This window comes from Bombus terrestris, chromosome 4, assembly GCF_910591885.1.
Source record: "Bombus terrestris chromosome 4, iyBomTerr1.2, whole genome shotgun sequence".
Lineage (NCBI taxonomy): Eukaryota > Metazoa > Arthropoda > Insecta > Hymenoptera > Apidae > Bombus > Bombus terrestris.
The window spans coordinates 16,674,267-16,693,473 of record NC_063272.1 but is presented as its reverse complement, the minus strand read 5'-3'; the positions used below and the strand labels follow the sequence as shown (position 1 = coordinate 16,693,473).

Genomic DNA, 19,207 nt, shown 5'->3' with positions numbered 1-19,207 from the left:
GGATGTGTAATAAAATCTATTAATTATTTATATTTTATTAATTACTTATAGCACTTTTGTTCTTTCTGTTGCTGAATCGTGGTAACCTTTTGACGCGTTAAATTGTATCTCAAACTGTGTAAAACTTCTTTTTCTAGTATCATATACCTTATATAAGTGCCACGGAATGAGAATGCTTTCAACGTAATACATTTTTGCGACTTTTGCGTCACTCTGACCATTTCCCACCTTTTGAAGTATCTTCCGTTTCGTTTTAAAAGTTAGTATCATACGTTGCCTCTTTGATGCTATTACACACCGTGTATTAGCACGTCCACCGTCTACATCACGCATATTTACGATATGTATATGATAGCGACTTGAACGCTGGATCCAAATTAAAAATCATCAAATTTAGAAATGGAATTTAGAATTAAAAATTCGACGTTATTTCATATGACAGGCATTCGTGAAATTTTAAACCATAAATTTTGTATCAGTGTTATTGATTAGCATGTGAAGTAATAAGCAACGAAAATCCAGTAAATAACGTACCTGTTGATACGTGTAAAGCATTCTGAAGTCAAACAAATTAACTTCTGTTTTCGTAAATTTCGCAATTTTTAATTACCTCCAAGATGCTTAGTACCCAGTATCTCAGGAATCAATGATTTACAGTTGTGAAATTATTTCTCATAAAAAGTAGATGGATAAAAATTAATATTTTGCATTTTTTAACTTATACGTTTGATCGATATAGTTTTTGGACGATGTATACATATACTGCAGGTTCTACTGTCATTACATGTTTAATTTACACGTTATTTCTACCCAACGTTAAGTAATGTAGCCAAGAGGTACATACAAACACTTTTAACCGCTTGCTTTCCAATCAAACAACTTTGTCCCGTTTACATAATATTGTCTATCTGTCTGGAATAATTAATCAAGTTAATCATACTCGGGCTTCTTCGAGAACGTAGTACAATACATAAATGCTAATGATTTGGGGCGCGGTTGGCCCAGGCAAGCCAGTTCATACTTTTCCCAATAGCATCGACAGCTATCCAATTATTACTTTGACGTGAACCCGATGTTCGTTTGCAGTCGTTAAAAAAAGAGATGGACTGGGAAAGGTCGACCGAAGAGCGCAGTGCGAGCAGCGAAATATCCACGGATTACAGACTCCCACCAGATCCGGTGAGTTTCCCTCTTTCTCCGTACTATATATTCCAATTTATTGACTACTTTTTATTCTCGTACTTTCTCTTTACTCTGCATTTATATATCGATTACGGTTATCGCCGGTTGTGTATCGCCGGTTGCGCTCGACTCATCTGCAATCGCATACACACGACGGCATTACCATTGGATTGTGGATGAGCTGATGCGAATCTTTCAAAAATATAAAAAGAAAGAAAAAGATATTAAGATATTAATAATAAAGTATAAAAGAAAAAATAGAGAAATAGAGACGTCTGCAATTTGTTGGATCTCGATGCATCTTGCGTCGTACGAAGATTACGACGAATCGTTCGTTCACGTGCTACTCGTTAACGACACCACTGGTGTTGACAAGAGTCCGTAAGATCGTTCGGGCAATGACGAATTTGTCGTTCGATTAGCTCGAACAACGTTTCAACATGATCCATTTTATCTATCTATCTATTTATATCTATTTTTTGTTTGCCTATCTATCCACCGCCGATAGATAGACAGACATACATTATATTTCGAGTTCACTTGCATGTGGGTCTATTGCATGCGTGCCCAAGTGCTTTGCTGTTTGCTGCTCTCCCCGCTAATTTTGAAAGTGATCGTGTCATTAACAGAGTCGCTAGTCGTCCTGACCGAGAGTAGAGTGTGATCGGAGATGTTCGATAACGAAAAAAAAAGAAAAAAAAAAAAGAATACGATACAAAGAAAAACCGTTGATTCCCCCTTTGAAGTACGATGGGACTTTTGTATTTGTGTTAGTGATTTCCAAGGATGCATCACGCGACAGTGTTAACGGTTCATTGACCAGAGCGCAAAGTTCGATCCTGATCGAGCTCGAATTCGATCGACGTTCACGAGAAGAACAGTTCAGAAGTACACACGTACATCCTTCCTTGACTTAAGATTCGAGGTTTACGTTACGATACACCCGACTTTACGCATATACGATATCTCGTGTTCCTTTTTTTGAGAATCTTGCATAGACGTGATAGGACGTTTAAAGTAAGAAAGAAAAAAAGAAAAAAAAAGAAAAAAAGAAAAGAACAGACTCGCTAAAGAGACAAGCGTAATGACAAATTGGACCTAGCCGCTTGCCGATCGTTCTAGCTTAAGTGCCCCGTAAGAAAGATCTTCGTCGAGACGCGCTGCGCAGAAGGAGATCAATCGTGCATGCTCGTCTATCTTTGACGAACGTATTATATTCTTTTCCAAACTAATTCACTTCTCCATGCTCCGTGCATACGTCCTGTCTTCTGTCTGTCTTTCTCTTTCATTCCTCTGTTTATCTCGCTCCTCTCGTTCTTTTCTAACTAATCCATTTACGCGATTGTCCAACCTCTCTCTTTTCGCTATTTTCGTGCGTCTGTCGATTCCTTAGCGCGCTGTTTTTCCATCGATCTTCTTGTATCTCTTCGTCTTCTTGCTCTAACTTTTCCTGCCTCTTCTCTGTTCTCGTGAAAACGGAAAAAGAAAGTCGCGTAATAACCCATATGATCCTTTGGAAATCGTGAAACCTGCCCCCATCCCGATGGTCATTGAAATCGTGAATCCTGCCTTCCAATTGGATTTCCACGGTTCGACGGGCTGAAACGAATCACGTTGATAAAATCGTGATCCGTGACAGTACCTTCGGACGTTTCTTTCTTCCTCTGGAAATCGAAGGAAAACCGGCGCGTAACACGTACTACGTTCTTCCTGTTCGTCCCATCCTGCCAGCCTGTCTTGCTAGCTCACTGTCAAGAAGTTGACCTTCGTTTTTGGCCATGGTTGTTTTTTACTACATTTTTATATATATATATATATATATATGTATATACATATATATACACGACATATATATACGCAATACATATATATCGTTACATACATGTACTGATATTATGTGCAAGTTACATATATATATTCTCACGTTCGATATACATATATATGTATACATATATATATCTATCGTTTATACATATACAAATTATATTGACATTCATTATATTACCATTTGTTACTTTGTAATATTTGTATTTCGATTTGTCGTTTTTTTGGATTGAGTGCAATGCCTTTTGCTGCGGCGAGCCCTTTTTACGCCGCAGTGGCCATCTTGGCCCCCGTTACTACCAATGATCGTGTATAAGCAAAAAGATTTTTGGAAAATATAAAGATAAAAAGAGATACGCAAAAAGAAAATGAAAAAAAAGAACAGAAAAATCGGAGGAGGGACGAGGGGTGGCGGGTGGGCTGTTGTTGTTCTTGAGCGAGGCTGTGGGGGTTGCCAGTTGGCCCGTACATGTGTCACCCACTATCCCAGATACGACACATATACGCGTCTATACATATATAGACACGTATAAGAATCCCCATATACGTGTGTATATATAAAACACGTTCCTTATACGTTGTTTTTACACACACAAATCAGACAGTTTCCTTATGTCATTATACATATGATATCTCTGGGGTGCGCGTCGTGCCAAACAAAAATGAGCGTCAACTTCTTGTGCTACCGTCTTACATGCCGTCGAGAGTTATCATTTTCTCGTCAGGCCTTCAGGGACTTCTTTTTTTCCACCGAAAAGAAAAACGAGAGGGGTTGATGATCATGACGATACAGAGGAGGAAGGAAAGACAGAGGAGAACCTCGCGTACACGCGTAACATCCGGTCATGCCAAAAACGCGCTTCTTACAAAGTAGTGGTCTCGCGAAGACAAGCCTTGCCTGTTCTTTCTTTATTTATTTTTTTTTTTTTTCTCTACTACATTTTTTTTCTATATCTTAACCAACGGTCTAGTGGCGATAGAGAGAATACATTCAAGCAGAAGTAGTTAAAAGTTGAGAGAGCAAAGAGAACACGCAAGAGGCAACGGGAAAAAAACGGAGAGAATGTGAGAGAGAGAGAGCGAGAGAGAGAGAGAGAAAGAAAGAGAAAGAGAGAGAGAGAGAGAGAAAGAGCGTGGGAAAAAGAGAAAAAATAGAAAGTGAGACACGAGTTTTTTCGAACGTGCGCCGATTGAAGCCCGGCGAGTCGCGGCTCGTACATACATATATGTATATATACGATATATGTGTATCTGTGTACGCTGTGAGTCGAGTAGCGTCGAAACGAGCGATTTGTCGCGGCGAAGTAGCGGGAACGTGCATATAGCGTCCACGTATCATAAGTGACGGAGGGAAAGAGAAAGACGGAACGAGATATCTGTTCTCTGCTTGAAACGATCACTTCAAAGTAAAAAGAGGAAATGAAAACGGGAACTTTTTTTGCAAACAAAATAGATGAATAGATAAATAGATAGGTAGATGTATAGATGATTAAATAGATTAAAAAAAAAAAGAAGAAAAAAGAAAAGAAAGAAAAAAGGGAAAAGAGTAAGAGAGTGAGAGTGAAAGAGTGGGGGAGAGCAAGAGCGTAAGCGTAAGCGAAAGCGAAAGCGGAGAGCGAGAAGCATTATTACTCTGTGGGGGTGTTACGGACGAGCTAAAGGGAAGACAAGAAGTTGATGTTCTTGTTTGTTTGGTTGCAGGAGTTGATGGGTGTGGATGAGCGGATGTTTGCGTGCATGTACTGCGGTGCCTCGTTCCTCCACCAGAGCAAGCTGGCGCGGCACATCCTCTCGCACAGCCTCGAGTCGCTCAAGTACCGTGAGCAGGCGGCCCACCTGCAGCTGCAGGCTCAGCTGGGTCTCGAACCCGGTATGCACCTGCCGCCAGAGGCCCACTACCCCACCGCAGGTACGATCGAGCCGATGGATCTCGAGCTCGCGGCCCACTCGGACCCGACCTCCGGCGTCGTCCTCTGCAAGTTCTGCGGCAAGTCGTTCCCGGACGTTGGCTCTCTGATAGCCCACCTACCGGCGCATACAGGTGACAGGCCCTTCAAGTGCGAGTTCTGTGGCAAGGCCTTCAAGTTACGCCACCACATGAAGGACCATTGTCGCGTGCACACCGGAGAACGTCCGTTCCGGTGTACGCTGTGCGGCAAGACCTTCTCGAGGTCGACGATACTGAAGGCCCACGAAAAGACACATTATCCGAAGTATGTGCGCAAGTTCCTGTCCCCGAGCCCCGTGGACCCCTCCGAGGAAGAGGCCCCGCCGCCGCCACCGCCGCATCATTGAGTTCGCCTTAGACCGTGCAACAACAGCCACGTTCACCACCGCCGGAGGAAGAATCGCCGATCGATACACCTTCTTCTTCTCCTTCTTCGTTTCCGTTTCCCTGCGTCCTTGTACCGCTTGGACGGGATCAACGCCGTTATAGTCTCATCGATCGCCACCACCGCGATGGAGGAGGATTCTCTCGATAAGAGGCGAATGATCGCGCATCCGACGATTTACCGGAGAATCGACGTCGTTGCCCGCGTGACGCCGGGAATGATGATGATGATGATGATGATGATAATGATGATGATGATGATGATGATGCGGTTCGACGAGGGAAAGGGGAACACGGACACGAGCAGTTTTACTACTAGTGGTGCCTCATTCTCATTCGCTCGTTGTTTCTCGTATTTCTTTCGTTATTTATCCCCGCTACTATTATTATTACTATTACTACTACTACTACTCCTACTACTCCTACTATTCCTACTATTCCTACTACTTCTACCACTCCTACTATTACTACTACTACTACAACTCCTACTTACTACTACTACTACTGCTACTACTGCTACTATTACTACTACTACTACTACTACTACTACTACTACTACTACTACTACTACTACTACCACTACTACTACTACTACTACTACTACTACTACTACTACTACTACTACTACTACTACTACTACTACTACTACTACTACTACTACTACTGCTACTACTACTACTACTACTACTACTACTACTACTACTACTATTACTACTATTACTGTTTCTTCTCCTGGTAGTCGTCTGTCATCGTGTCCTTCTCTCGGCACACCAGGTTCCGTCGTTCAGCCTCTTGCTCGTCGTGTTAAACGGCCGAGAAACGTTCGTGCGCCTCCTCCGTTGCTGTGTCACAGGGCGCTCGTCTCCTCGAGTAGTTCCCGTGATCGCTTCTCCCTGTTATCGTTCCTGGTCTCTCCTGTCTTTTCGTTCGTCTCCACGGAGGGTGTACACCTCGCGTTCATCGATCCCCACTGAGCGACGAGGCAAAAAGCCGGCGGTGTTTCTAGTTAGTCCTGTGATTTTGGTTAGGATGGTTGGTAAACGCGTGTTCAGAGGGAGGGACACGTTAAAACGAGCTCCCTCGTTTAATCAGTGCTTTAAGACGAAACGTTTAGCTTATATATATATATATCGATAAATTATTGAAGGTATATATATATATGTGAGTGAGAGGAAGAGCGAGAGAAAGTGAGAAAGGAAAGCAGAGTGAGAGGGTGGGAGAGAAAGGGGACAAAGAAGAGAAAAAGAAGATGAATATGAAGAGGATGATGAAGATAGAAGATCGGGTTTTTAAATCGAGATAAATTACGCGAGATACAATTAACGGACAGTGTAAGAGAGATCGAGTGAGAGGGAGGGAGAGAGAGAGAAAGAAAGAAAGAAAGAAAGAAAGAAAGAAAGGAAGAAAGAAAGAAAGGAAGGAAGAAAGGAAGGAAGGAAAGGAAGAGGACGAATGGATAAGAAAAAAAAAAATTTGAGCCGCCACGGTTGGTGCTTTTAAGAGATTTTCATAAAATGCTGTGAATATTATATTGATTACGATTAACTATAAACTATTGTAATAATGTAATAACGTTGTACGATGTACGATGTGACCGTTGTTGATACGATTGAGAATATTTTATACAGTTGACAAGGGGAAGGGTGTTGGGATTCGCGCGCCGACGATTACGATTATGACACAGAGAAAGGGCTACAGGGGGTCTGGGGAGGGGGGTTGGGTTAGGACTGACGATGGGGAAGGGATGTACGGGGTTAAGGGAGGGTAGAGAAACGTCCACACATGGCGAAATTCGATTCAGTTTGCGTTCGTGGACGTTCGCGGTTCAAACACGACGACGTAGTAAAGCGAAGAAAACAAAATTTTAAGCGCGGCGCGGGGCTGCTAATTAAGTCGCGTTACGAGTGCGCCGGCGTCGATAACGGTTTTCCGAAACTGTTTTTTGCCTCTTCGTCCGTCGCGTGTTTATTTCGTTCTTCTTGTTATTCGTACGCGACGTTCATCTTGCCATCGTTGGCTGAATTTTGCTGTCTTGTTTATTCGAAGCTCGTCGAGGAAAATTATGCACGTACAACGTACCTTTGATTCTCACATTCTTCGTTCTTTTATCCGTAAACGCTTTCAGTATATTCGACAGTTTTCTTAAGTTAATTCACAGGTTATCATTTAGGCAGCGGATTTAAGTACGAAAGAAATATTATCTCGAAATCTTCGTCTAAGCAAGATTTAAGATCATAGTATCTCGTATGTCTTATCAGGTATAACAGAAGCGTTTGTAAAACACTTTCAGGATATTCGAAAGTTTTCTCGGACTAAGTCCCGCAGAATATCATTTAGACAGCAAAAAGGTGTGGAAGAAATATTATTGTAAAACGTCTGTCTAAGCAGAACTTGAAACCGTACGATCTCGTGCATTTCATCGGATTTAACAGAGCTATATAGTTAATTACATCGCGTTAACGAGAGATTATCGAATATCATTCGCGAACGTCTGTCTCGGGAAATGTCCCCGGAGCTGCTTCGATGCAGTCGTCCATATATACGCGTGTTCACGATTACTCGCGAGCTCTTACCCAATTCCTATCACGCATCGACATAAACACGATATCGAGAGCGCGCGTCGAGCACGCCAAACGCATCGGAGACAGCCAAGTCGGCGCGTGTATCTAACGACGGTGTGTTAGGCCAGCGAACCAGTGCAATATCTAACTCATGACATGACGCAATTCTATCAAATCTTCTAGCCTAATTTCTCGTTTCTACGTTTCCCATAACCGTGGCATTTGCCCGTGTTTGCGGCTGACTTTTTGCTCCTCCTTGTTTATTTATTTCCGTTGTGTACAAGCTTGCATAATAAGCCAAGAAGCGGTAGCCAGTCAAAGTTGATCGATCGATCGATTTTCGCCTGATTTATACGCCAACTTTAGAAATCTACCTGACGGATGGAAACGAAGGAAACGAATTATTTATAAAGGAAAGGCGAGTCGTGGTTGTATTTTACGTAGTTCGTGATTCTCCTTCCGAGTCGAAGATAGTGCAATAAGAAGAAAAAAGATATGTGAACGGAAGACGAGATGATTCTTTGAAACACGGAAGAAACCTTTCGGTTGATTCGCGCGCCGTTTCTGTCCAGTTCCATCGGCGTACGAAATTTTCACCTTCCTTTAAACGATTCGCGAAGAAACGGAAACGGAAGGCAGAACGTGACTTTAACGTACAGAGAAAACATACCTGTTCGAGAAAACACGACGTTATCCTGTAAGCAGGATGTGTGCCGTGTATTCGTGGATCGACATGGCGGAGATTCCATCGAGGTATGAGAAGCAGAGACATTTAATTACGTAGCTCTTTGAATTTTCTTTTTCTCTTATTTCCCATTTAATGTCTTCTTTGTACTTCTTACTTATTTGTAGCCGCTAATATCTTTCTTTACAGTGAATATATGGACAGTGAAATCTCCATAACCTATCGTATAAATTGCAAATTCTATTCTCATTTGAAATTTTAGTACCTACCGTTTATCCGTAATCGCGATTCATTATATACAACATATATATATATATAATGTATACATTTTCCCATTTGATCTATCCCAAGTATTAGTTTTTTAATACCGATGATATTCAATAGTGTCCTCGTGTGTCTGCTATTTCAAATATAAATGGAAAACTAAATTGCCAAAGTTAATATACATACAGAAATTATACGATCTAAGAACAGGTTTGCTACTCGAGAACAATGAATATTTATGAATGTTTAAACGGTGGAATCTAAATGAAATAGTAATCGGAAAACTGCGTAATTTGTGACAAAATTAGCTGCGTTCTAGGAATTTATTAAGTTTCTATGGGGAACAAACTAATTGCATCAAATGATCGTATCAAAAATTCAGAGAAAATTCTGTTTTAATATAATTTCAATAACGCGATTGTTTCGACGGTGGGAATATTGTACCATTACTATCGTGCATATATTCCATATCAAGACCACAGGTAAAAGACACGATAGATCATATTTATGATCGTTCATAGAAGGGAAATTTTATAAATTGCGTTAAACATTATATATGTGTTTTTGTTACACGTGTTTCTGCGGCTAAACGCGTATTTTACCAGCCTCTTCGTACCTTTAAAAATATTGCCTGTCAAGATATGGAAATACTATTTGCCTTAACATTTATACGAGTAGTGTAAGTTTTGTGTGAAAATTCATTGTTGTTCTCAATTGATTAGTCGGGTGCGCGATTAATATTCTTCGTCTCCAAAAACGAAGATATTATTTTCATGAATTTACTTATTACAGGAAGATGATATAGACAATCTCGAATTTCAAGGTAAATTAAAAAAAGTAAAATTGACAATTTTTCTTCTCCGTTTGCTCGATAACATTTTTCGAGCTAACAAGTTCTTTTCGCTCGCAGATATTTTATCGTTCTCGTGTATTAAAATATCCCTTTGTAGTGATAAAATGACATTAATATAGAAAATCGCTATACTTATATATTTCACGAGCTTACGACGCTCTTTTGTTCGTCCTTCGTTCGAACAGCATCGATTTGAAAATATCGCGCTTACTATACCAACGCCATATCGAATCGCTGATTCGCAGCAGAAACGTCCTGCGCAGGATAACCCGAGACGCTTTTTCACGGTGCATCTCATAAACGATGACCTTTCTCCACGATTTGACAATTTTCTGCTTCCAAAAAATCGTCGTAAATTCGTTTGTTCCGCGCTTACACGCGTTAGTGCATTGTTTCTGTTCGTACAAAACGTATGAAGCAAACGTTGCATTGCGGTGAGCGCGATGCACGATGACCTCGCGTTTCTCACGAGCGTTCGGGTGATACGAGAACCAGTATTTGAGCTGCTTATTTTTGTTTTCCTATTAGTTTAGATAAGGTAATTAACGGGTGTTGGAGTGTAACGAATGATGACGATGTAGCTTTGGTAAATTATTGATCTAGATTCGAAGGGTCTGCAGTAATAAGGAGGTAGCGTCGCTTTTATAGTAACTTGAATAAATCAACAAAGATCGATGAAAATCGCATTCGATTTTCGGAATTTATTGTAAATTAATAGACGACTAATATTCGTTATTATTTATACTCGTTGTTTTGTATACTTTTATTTCTTTCTAATAAATAAAAGTTAAACGTTAGGAGTTGCCTCCTCGCTGCAGTGAACTGTTTACGCAGTAAATTAAGAATTCGAGGTAACGAGTCAATATCGTTAAAATTATACGTACAAAGCTGGAATCGTCAATTTCCTTTCCTTGGTTTCCGAAAGAAATACACGTGTACACGTGATAACAGAAATTTACGGAAGTATCTATAATGCACGTTACGCTATCTGACATTCTTACGCTCAATTTCAAGTTACGAGGTGATTCTTTATCGGGCCAATTATACGTATTCTCCTGAATAAGTAGAAACACTAAGAGGCTAAGAACAATCAGACATTGGCAAATATTACTTCGTTTGTTTGTTAATAGCAAAGTTTCAAAATTCAAGAAAATATTATCTAAATTGTAAATGGAAACAAATTTGCCTATTACTAAACAATCGTACAATTAGTAACCGTCTGCTTCAAACTTCCTATTTCAAACTAATTCCTCGAAGAATTTATTTCTATCGCGTTACGCTCTTCTACGAAACCGACGATAATTTCCACGATTCTTTTTCCATACTTTCTTCCCTGCTTTGTAACAATGTACGTAATCGTTTAATCGTTCGAATCGCGTGACTCATCCCACGCGTAACTTGCCAGTTGCGCTCTTGATTCTAGATGGAAGAAAAAACGATTCTAGGAATCTTGAGAAGGGGTGGAGGCGCGGCAGGGGTTTCATCGAAACGTTCGTTTCGATCGTTCGACATTTGGAACGCAATTGCGGTCGATGCAGTCGTGCAGGACGAACTCCGTTTTTTTCCTCGGACGCATTGTATATTTAGTAGCCGGCTACTTTCCACCACCGTCCTCCTGCTCCTCGCAAGAGACCCTCGCGAATGGAGTCCCTGGTAATCGATCGATCCGTGAAATATTCATAGTGTTCCGTGTGCGGAGGCCCGTGGTACTGCAACGAAGGACTCGACCACGGGACCTCTGGTCGCTATCGATTAATCGAAAGGCTCGCCGTGCACGATTTCGGTGTCGTCACAGACGAAACGTGAATATTAATCCCGTCACCAGACCTCGGTTCGTCCCCGTTGCGGTTACGACGAGGGATCAAAAGTTAATGCGTTTCATTTCGAATCCTCTCGAATCCTTTCCTCGCGTTTAATTCTACTCCCGGGTCTCTTGTTATTTTTCTTTCCCTTTTCTCCATTTGGTTTCCTGGCTGGCCGCCAGATCTGATTCCAGAAGGGATTAGGGAGTTTCAAGCTTGTAAACTGGAAACGATTCGTTTCCACTTTTTGCAACACTTTGACGCGAGTCTTTCTTCGCTTTTTTTTTTTGTTGTTGTTCCCTGCTCCCTTTTATTTTTCTTTTTTTTCTTTTACTCTTTTAATTTGCGTTTCTATTCTGGCTACGTTTTTAATCGAAGTATCGACGTTTGTTCGATGATTGACAGCCGCGTAAAAAGCTCGGTACGTCGATCATGGAGCTTTACCGGCGAGTGTACGTGAGCTGGTTGTCGTCTTTGCATCCAGTTTGACGAAGTTTGCGTCCGAACGCTTCCCACATACGCTGTTGTTTTTGTTTGGAAATTTTATTGCATTGGAGAAACCAATTCTGGTTCCTCGCGTTGGTACCCTAGAAATACTTGGTTTAATATAGAGTAATTAAAATGTGAAATTATCATTGATTTCTTCACACTCGTTTCTTCAGTGGCATCACAATTTTCGTGAATATCTCGCTGAAATTTTTGATAAATATCGAATTTCTCAAAACGAAATTGTAACATCGATCGGTCGTAGTTTGATCAGCTTTTTACGCGCTTTATTTCTATAATTGAAGATCAATAACACGAATTTCGAATGCTTTTTCAAATATTAGCTACTTCGCGATATTTTCATTACATTTCCATGGAATTTATTTCCAATTTTACTCGTTCTTATGAATTTAAATGGTGCAATTATTATCTTTTGCAGTATGAAATTAAATTCTCGGAACTTCTTGCTCGAAACATACACGTACAAGCTTTCACATAAATAACTAGAAGGAGAGAGTCAAATGTGTTATTGCTCTGCAATTTATATTCAATTACAACATGAAAAATGATATTTCTTTTTCAAATGTGATTTTCACTCGCATTATCGATACTTGCTAAAGGATAATCTATTGTTATCTCTGCGAATCATTCCAAATAGAGTTTCGTAAACCCTTTCCCCTCCGTGAAACTCGCGAATTTCTACGTTAACGATCGCAATTGATTCAACCTGTTCGTTTCGTTAAAATTTATGAAATCCTTACACGTTCGGGTAATATAGGGGAATTACGTATTTATCGGGCTAAATACCCTTCGAGGAATAAATTTCGCGTAATTTAACAAACGATGAATAAATACACGATCACCAAGAAATTATGAACCATTAAAACGCGGCTTGTTGTCGGTTGCATTCCGACCTATTTGCAATTTTGCCAATGCTACTACAACTGGTACAGTACTTGATACTTTTTCACAAGCAATCAGCATTTCGTTCTATTTTACTTTGCCACTCGGTATGCATTTGTTTTCATACGAGCGAAAAAGTAGGCAAAGAATCTCATTCCAAGCATTTTAAAAGGACTAACCGAACAATAAGATTCTTTCGTATTTATGACGCTTATTATTACGAATATAAGTCGAGCCGGAAAGGAGGAATTTCGATGGATCTAAACAATTAACAATTAAAAAGGAATAATCGAGAAATAGAGAACTTGAAAAGGGTACATATTTGATTTGTTATTTTTATACGAATATAATATTCGGAGATGATTCGCATTATGATTCGTTTCAGTTGATCGAGCGGTCATTCCATTTAAAAATACTATCTTAGTTTTTATTCACGTAGATGATCAAATTTTACGCATTGCGTTAAAAGTACTAATATCAAGAATTGGAAAAATCTCTTGGACATTGAATTTCGATTTCAACTAATAAAAGGAATCGAGTTAAAATAAAATTCTCTATAATCGGATTAGTTTGGTATCATTAATTAACTTATGGCAATTGTACTTATACGTTCCCGATAAGGACAGAACGTGTCTTACCGATCGTTTAACAAAGAATCGTGCTAGTAATGTTCGTTAGGTTGCAGAAATTGACGAAATTGCCGATGTTTTGATCTTGTTGATTCACAGAAATTTCCTACTAAATAATTTTCAGAGATAAACGAAAAAATCATATATGATCATTCGTGTCGAAAATTGATAAGCTTTTATTAAAGCGACATTCTCGATTTTTACTATTTCCATTTTTCTTCCAATAGCTTGAAAAATTATATATATAGAACGACGTGACATATTTGAAAATAATAAATGTAGGAAGAAATTATTATTTATTTTTCATTTTAAACGCTAATTTTAGATATTAATTTTTCAAAATAGAACGATTTTTCTCTTAATCAAAAACAATTGACAAATACCTATCTATTAAATGAAAAACAAAATACAAGAACGAATATCTATCGATTCGATACAAGCCTCGATGCCAAGAGGTAGTTGTAACGCAGAACGCAGCGAGGCTTAGATAAATTGTGTGAAATCTAAACATACACACGCGTCGCAGTACAATTTTTCATCCGATCGAGCCAGAATCTTTATCAATCTTTATAATTCGCGACGACTTATGCAACCAATAAGTTTATCGAATAACCTTCCCAACAAAATTTATCGTTATATGAATCATCAACTGACAGTTGGATCGTTCCAACTTAGACCGTTTCACGCACGAATCCACCACTTTCGATAAGAAAATTCGCGCGAGATTTCAAGCAATTGCGCCAAAGAAATGTATCAGAGAGAAAGAAAGAGGGGCAATTTCTCGACTAAAAAATAAATAGAATTTTGCAGGCTCGTTGTTCTTAAAAAAGTCAGCGTGGAACAAGCGTTTTACCGAATTTAGGTAGCTCTGTTTTTCGTATTTGCGTTGTCACGTAAGTTTCCGCGCGATGGCATCGAACGTTCGCTCTCACCTCGCATTTTCCGCGAATCCTGATCGTCCCTGATAAGCCAGATCGACGTTTAAACCGCGCGTGATTCTGCGTTTAATCGAGCTTTAATTTTCAGTGATGCACCCGGCTCGTCCCAAACCCTACGACCAATCGAATTCGATCGACTCGACACAAAACGCTCGATCAATTTATAACGAGCATCGATTAACCGTCAGAGACAATTCCTGGAAACATTTGTCGAACAGGGAACACGTACACCGTCGAAGGATAGATATCTTTGATAACTTGCAAAATAATGTGCACATTGTTTCAAGTACTTTGCTTCTCGGTGACAAAGCTATCGAGTTTTCTTTTTGTCGTGACAGTGCGAATTATTATACAAGATGCCTTGCAAAGTGTAGTATCATTAAGTAGGATGTGCTTTATTTTATTTAAACAATAGTCAAAAAGTTTTTTCTTTGGTAAAAGAAATAATTACATAAGAAACGATTAGAAAGAAACACTTACAGCTTTCAATTAGCTCAAACAGAACATTAAAACGGCACTCTCTCATCCCTGAATTTAAAGACTTACGGATAAACGTATTTATGAATCAAAATACTCAACTCAATTGGGCAAAACTATCCAAGTGATATCTCTAGCGTTAAATCTAGACCTTCGTTTTGGTGTTTTTTATCTACATTTCCTATTTGGGTTGTGCCCCTTTAGATGACAGGGAACGTCTAATTACAAGTCATTATTCAGAAGTAAAATCGATTTTTTTAAGGAACCATGATTCATTTAAACGAACTTTCTTCGTTTTACGCTCAGGTTTCTGTAAAGAATCATATAAAAATCTTACAAGGCACTTTGTACATTAATTCTGTATTGCTTCGTTACGATCTCTTCGTTCGTTCCAACGATCAAGTATTTTTCCATCGATAATAGGCTTCTCGTTGCTTATATAAAAAATGTTCGTGTAAAAATTGTAGTTGAGAAAATCGAACAACAATTTCAAGAAGCTTCCTTCTTCTTCGTGATACGCAGTGACTAACGTAAACTCCAATTTTAACAGTAACAAAGAAAGAAGTTTCGATCAAACAGAAGCTCAAACAAACAAGCCACAAGTTAAACAGCTACAACGAACTCGATTCTGTAATAATAAAAAAAAAAAAAACAGAAAAAGATCCCCCCCAAAAATCAGTCAATGAGTTTCTCGATATCGGAGAAAAATTCGACAAACGTCGAATGAGAAGAGCCAGAAAACGATCGATATTGCCAACGAAGAACAGAGTCGTTCAATCTTGCGAAACGATCGCGAGCGAAAGAGAGCGCGAAAAAGGGAGAAAGAGAGAGAGAGCGAGAGAGAGAAATTGGTCTGTACGATGCGAGGCGAACGTTTCGTAGGAGCGGAATCCTTATCCGGTTAGCGGGCGATTGCCGCGGAAAAATCGCAATTAACGAGAAGAGCCGGCCGTTACGAGCGTAACCTTGCAATCGTAAAGGTCTAAAAATATAATGAACGCACGGAAAACTGCATAATGCATCGACCCAACTGCGCGCTGCGTTATCGCGCTCGCGAGCCACCGAGCGAGCATGCATGCATGCATGTATGTACAGCGTGCACGTCACGACAGATAAATCGTAAATTGGACAGTGACGCTCAATTTTGCGTGCGAACCGCGTCGCGAATTTTTCCCTCGCTCGCGATACCACTAGGGGTTGTCACGTTGAATGGTGGAAATTACGAATTTTGCAGTCAACACTTGTTAGAGGCTGGCTCGCTAATTTCGAATGTGCGAGTCACACGAATTTGCAATTTGATAAGACAGATGTATGTATTAATGTGGAGCTTTGATCGATATAAGTGATAAAATGGTAACGTTGTTTTTGGATTTTATTACATTTAATCGTCAATTCGGCCTGATTAGATCGTAGGTGATCTTGGAAGGATTTGTGCTTGGTTCGGGCTGGGTTTAATTCATTTTTTAGCTATTTAATGTTAATTGAAATTTTATGTCTCAAGTATATGATATATAGTGGCTACAAGAGAGTATTTGCTCGTATCCTTGTTTTCCAGTGAAACTTTCCTTTATCAAGTTTTATATTTGGTACACCAGTTTTCTATATTCTGTTTTATGTAAATTTCATTGTCGTGGTATCAAAATTTTGTAATAATATGAAAATGACACGCTAAGTGATACGAGATTTAGTATACGTGGACTTAATTAATTGGTTTGCCAATGCTGTGATATATACAATGGTTTGCAAATATTTCTCGTAGTCACTGTATTCTCAGATTAATGGCCATTGGCACAGAGCGATTTAAGTTATATTTTAGTTGAACTACGTGATTTTAATTTTTACTTAAATTTCATATCTTATATCGTAGATACGTTTCATTATCTTTATTGTGTAAAACATAGAATATAAATCAATGTATAGAATTATATCTAAAATTATGAAAGATTAAAAGTCAAGTGAATCACCTATGATCTACGATCTAATGATTAATAATTGAGGATTAATGTCTCTTTCAATTAGAAAGAAGTAAGTTTTTAAGCTATTATTAGCGAAATGTTAAATTCGTAAAAATAGATATCTTCGACTGGAGAAAAATAACGCTACTACCGAATCTCTGTCAGATTTCTGACACTTCGTTCTAGATCGCTCCAATTACACGTGAAAACTTCATTTGAATAATATAGCGTGGGGTATTTTTGTTCGAGCAATGAAAGTTCTATTTCCACTGATTATTATGAGCCATCGTTGACTCACGAGGAGAGAAACGTATTTTCGAAATTATTCGTGGGAGGTAAATTCGACGACGAAACCTGTACAAAAATTTGTTCGCTGCACAAACGTGGACGATGTGGCAGTAAAAAAGTTAACTGAATTTTCTACACTGAAAAATCTCTATCGACTGTAGCGATGGAAATACTGAAAGACATTAGATGAAAATTTGGAATATTTGTAATTACATACCGATAGATATTTAGTCAATTTTGACGTTGAACATTTCCGATGATCAAACATGGATCGGTTCAATGAAATTTACAGATATTCGATGGCGTATGCAATGATTTTTGTATTTTGTTTGACCGAAGTTCATCGAGATTTCCAGAGCATTATTTTTCTGAATAACATTATCGTTTTTTAAGTCGATATTCATTCAGAATTCTATTTCAAACACGAATTACCTAGCGAAGCTTAGCTGACTATAAATTTCCTAGTTATTCTAAAAGCTGTGATTTCTTAAGTTATAGTTCTTTTCAATTGAACCCATTAAAAAAAAAATGAACTCTTTTTTGCGCGTAACTTTCTCAAGAGTCTAACATTATGTAACGAGTACCAAAGAGTTTCCTTCGCCGTCGTTAAAACTTTATTTGTTCCTGTCACTTATACGAAGTCATTCATTAAGCGTGGCCATAAATTGTCACGAATACGTATGCGGTGTAAGAAAATCGTTAGCGCGTAGAAAGAATAATTTGCACTTAAGAAGGCGTAATAGTAAAGAATACAGATAGCGGTTGAGAATTTAGATGAAATTGCCGGTAGGTTTGCACATCTGACCGTGCAACTTTTACGTGGAACAATTGTTGGAATGACGTACGCAAAGTAGGGAAGGGTAATTGTCCTGTGCATGCGGAACGCAAAGAAAGGGAGGACATTGTAAGCGCAAGGGGAAACGGATCGCCTGTGATCAGACGTATTTTACGATACCACGGACATTACATTTTCCCATAAATTTAGATAGCTGTTTCAAAAATTAAAGAGCGCAAGTTCTAGAATACAAATTTACTTGCTGTTCGATGTAAAATTCATGACCGTATATTTTCGTTTCTTTTTGCGTGAAACAGCCATAAAATCTTCTTTTTCCACATGAAAATTTCATCACACGATATCTCTTTAATTTAAACGTATGATTATTTAGATTTGTATAGCTACTTTTTAGATCTCTTGATAACATAGACACGTTGTTCGTGTATGTACATGTCCTGCGTATAATTTTGTGTAAATTTGGGAGCAGAGATGCGTTGAATATTATCTTTTGGTTACCTCATTGCGGAACGTTCTGTACTCTTGTTCAATGGAATTATGTATTTTTGTCCTGCTATTAATTACTGATTAATTATATCGATATAATTTTAGCAATTGCAAACAGATAAACATGCTGACGAGCATGAACGTAGTTTTGCAAATTAATTCAATAATTTCTACGTCATAAATTGGAAACGGTAATTAGATTGGATATCTGTTATTATTTATTGAATCATTCAGTAAGTAATCGATCAAAACGCCGTTTATATGCATGCATGTTAAAATATCTGATAAACGTGATAAAAACTGCTTGATTGTATTAATAACTGTCGAGTAACTCCATTAACGATCTCGAGGAAAATTAGCGCGTACGAAACGTATTTTCCGAATAAATCTCTAATCACAAATAGTTTCTTTGAAACATCATACATTTGGTCCAAGTAACTCTCGAACGTTCGAATACTTTTATCCAAACATTAACTAATTCGTTGTTCCAGATATATAACGATTATCGGTTCTACGACCCAACAATTTTTGCAATTAATACAATATAGTTGTACGCGTGTAATTGATCATGATCCATCGGATTCGAACTTGAGAAAATCTACATTTCATTAACCCGATACCAAATCAATTGCAAAGATTCTACATATTAAAAAACAGTCTGTTTGTCGACCAAGAGTACTCAGCCTCTCGAGCGTTATGCATTTCCAACATCCTATCGCGCGAAGAATTATACCTCGTTAATTGCGATT

At 38.8% G+C, this 19,207-nt stretch overlaps 1 protein-coding gene across 4 annotated transcripts in view; it reads left to right on the top strand.

Moving 5' to 3' along the window:
• The window catches only part of LOC100649403 (zinc finger protein 628), a 120,428-nt gene that overhangs the window by 37,996 nt on the left and 63,225 nt on the right, over positions 1–19,207 (top strand). For 3 of the 4 annotated variants that reach the window (XM_048405121.1, XM_048405120.1, XM_048405119.1), the window contains one exon: positions 1,087–1,179. In XM_048405121.1, the coding sequence (XP_048261078.1) occupies positions 1,087–1,179 (93 nt within the window). Of the gene's footprint in view, positions 1–1,086; positions 1,180–4,707; positions 5,816–19,207 lie in introns of those variants that run through there. The other variant, XM_048405122.1, reaches the window with a different exon arrangement.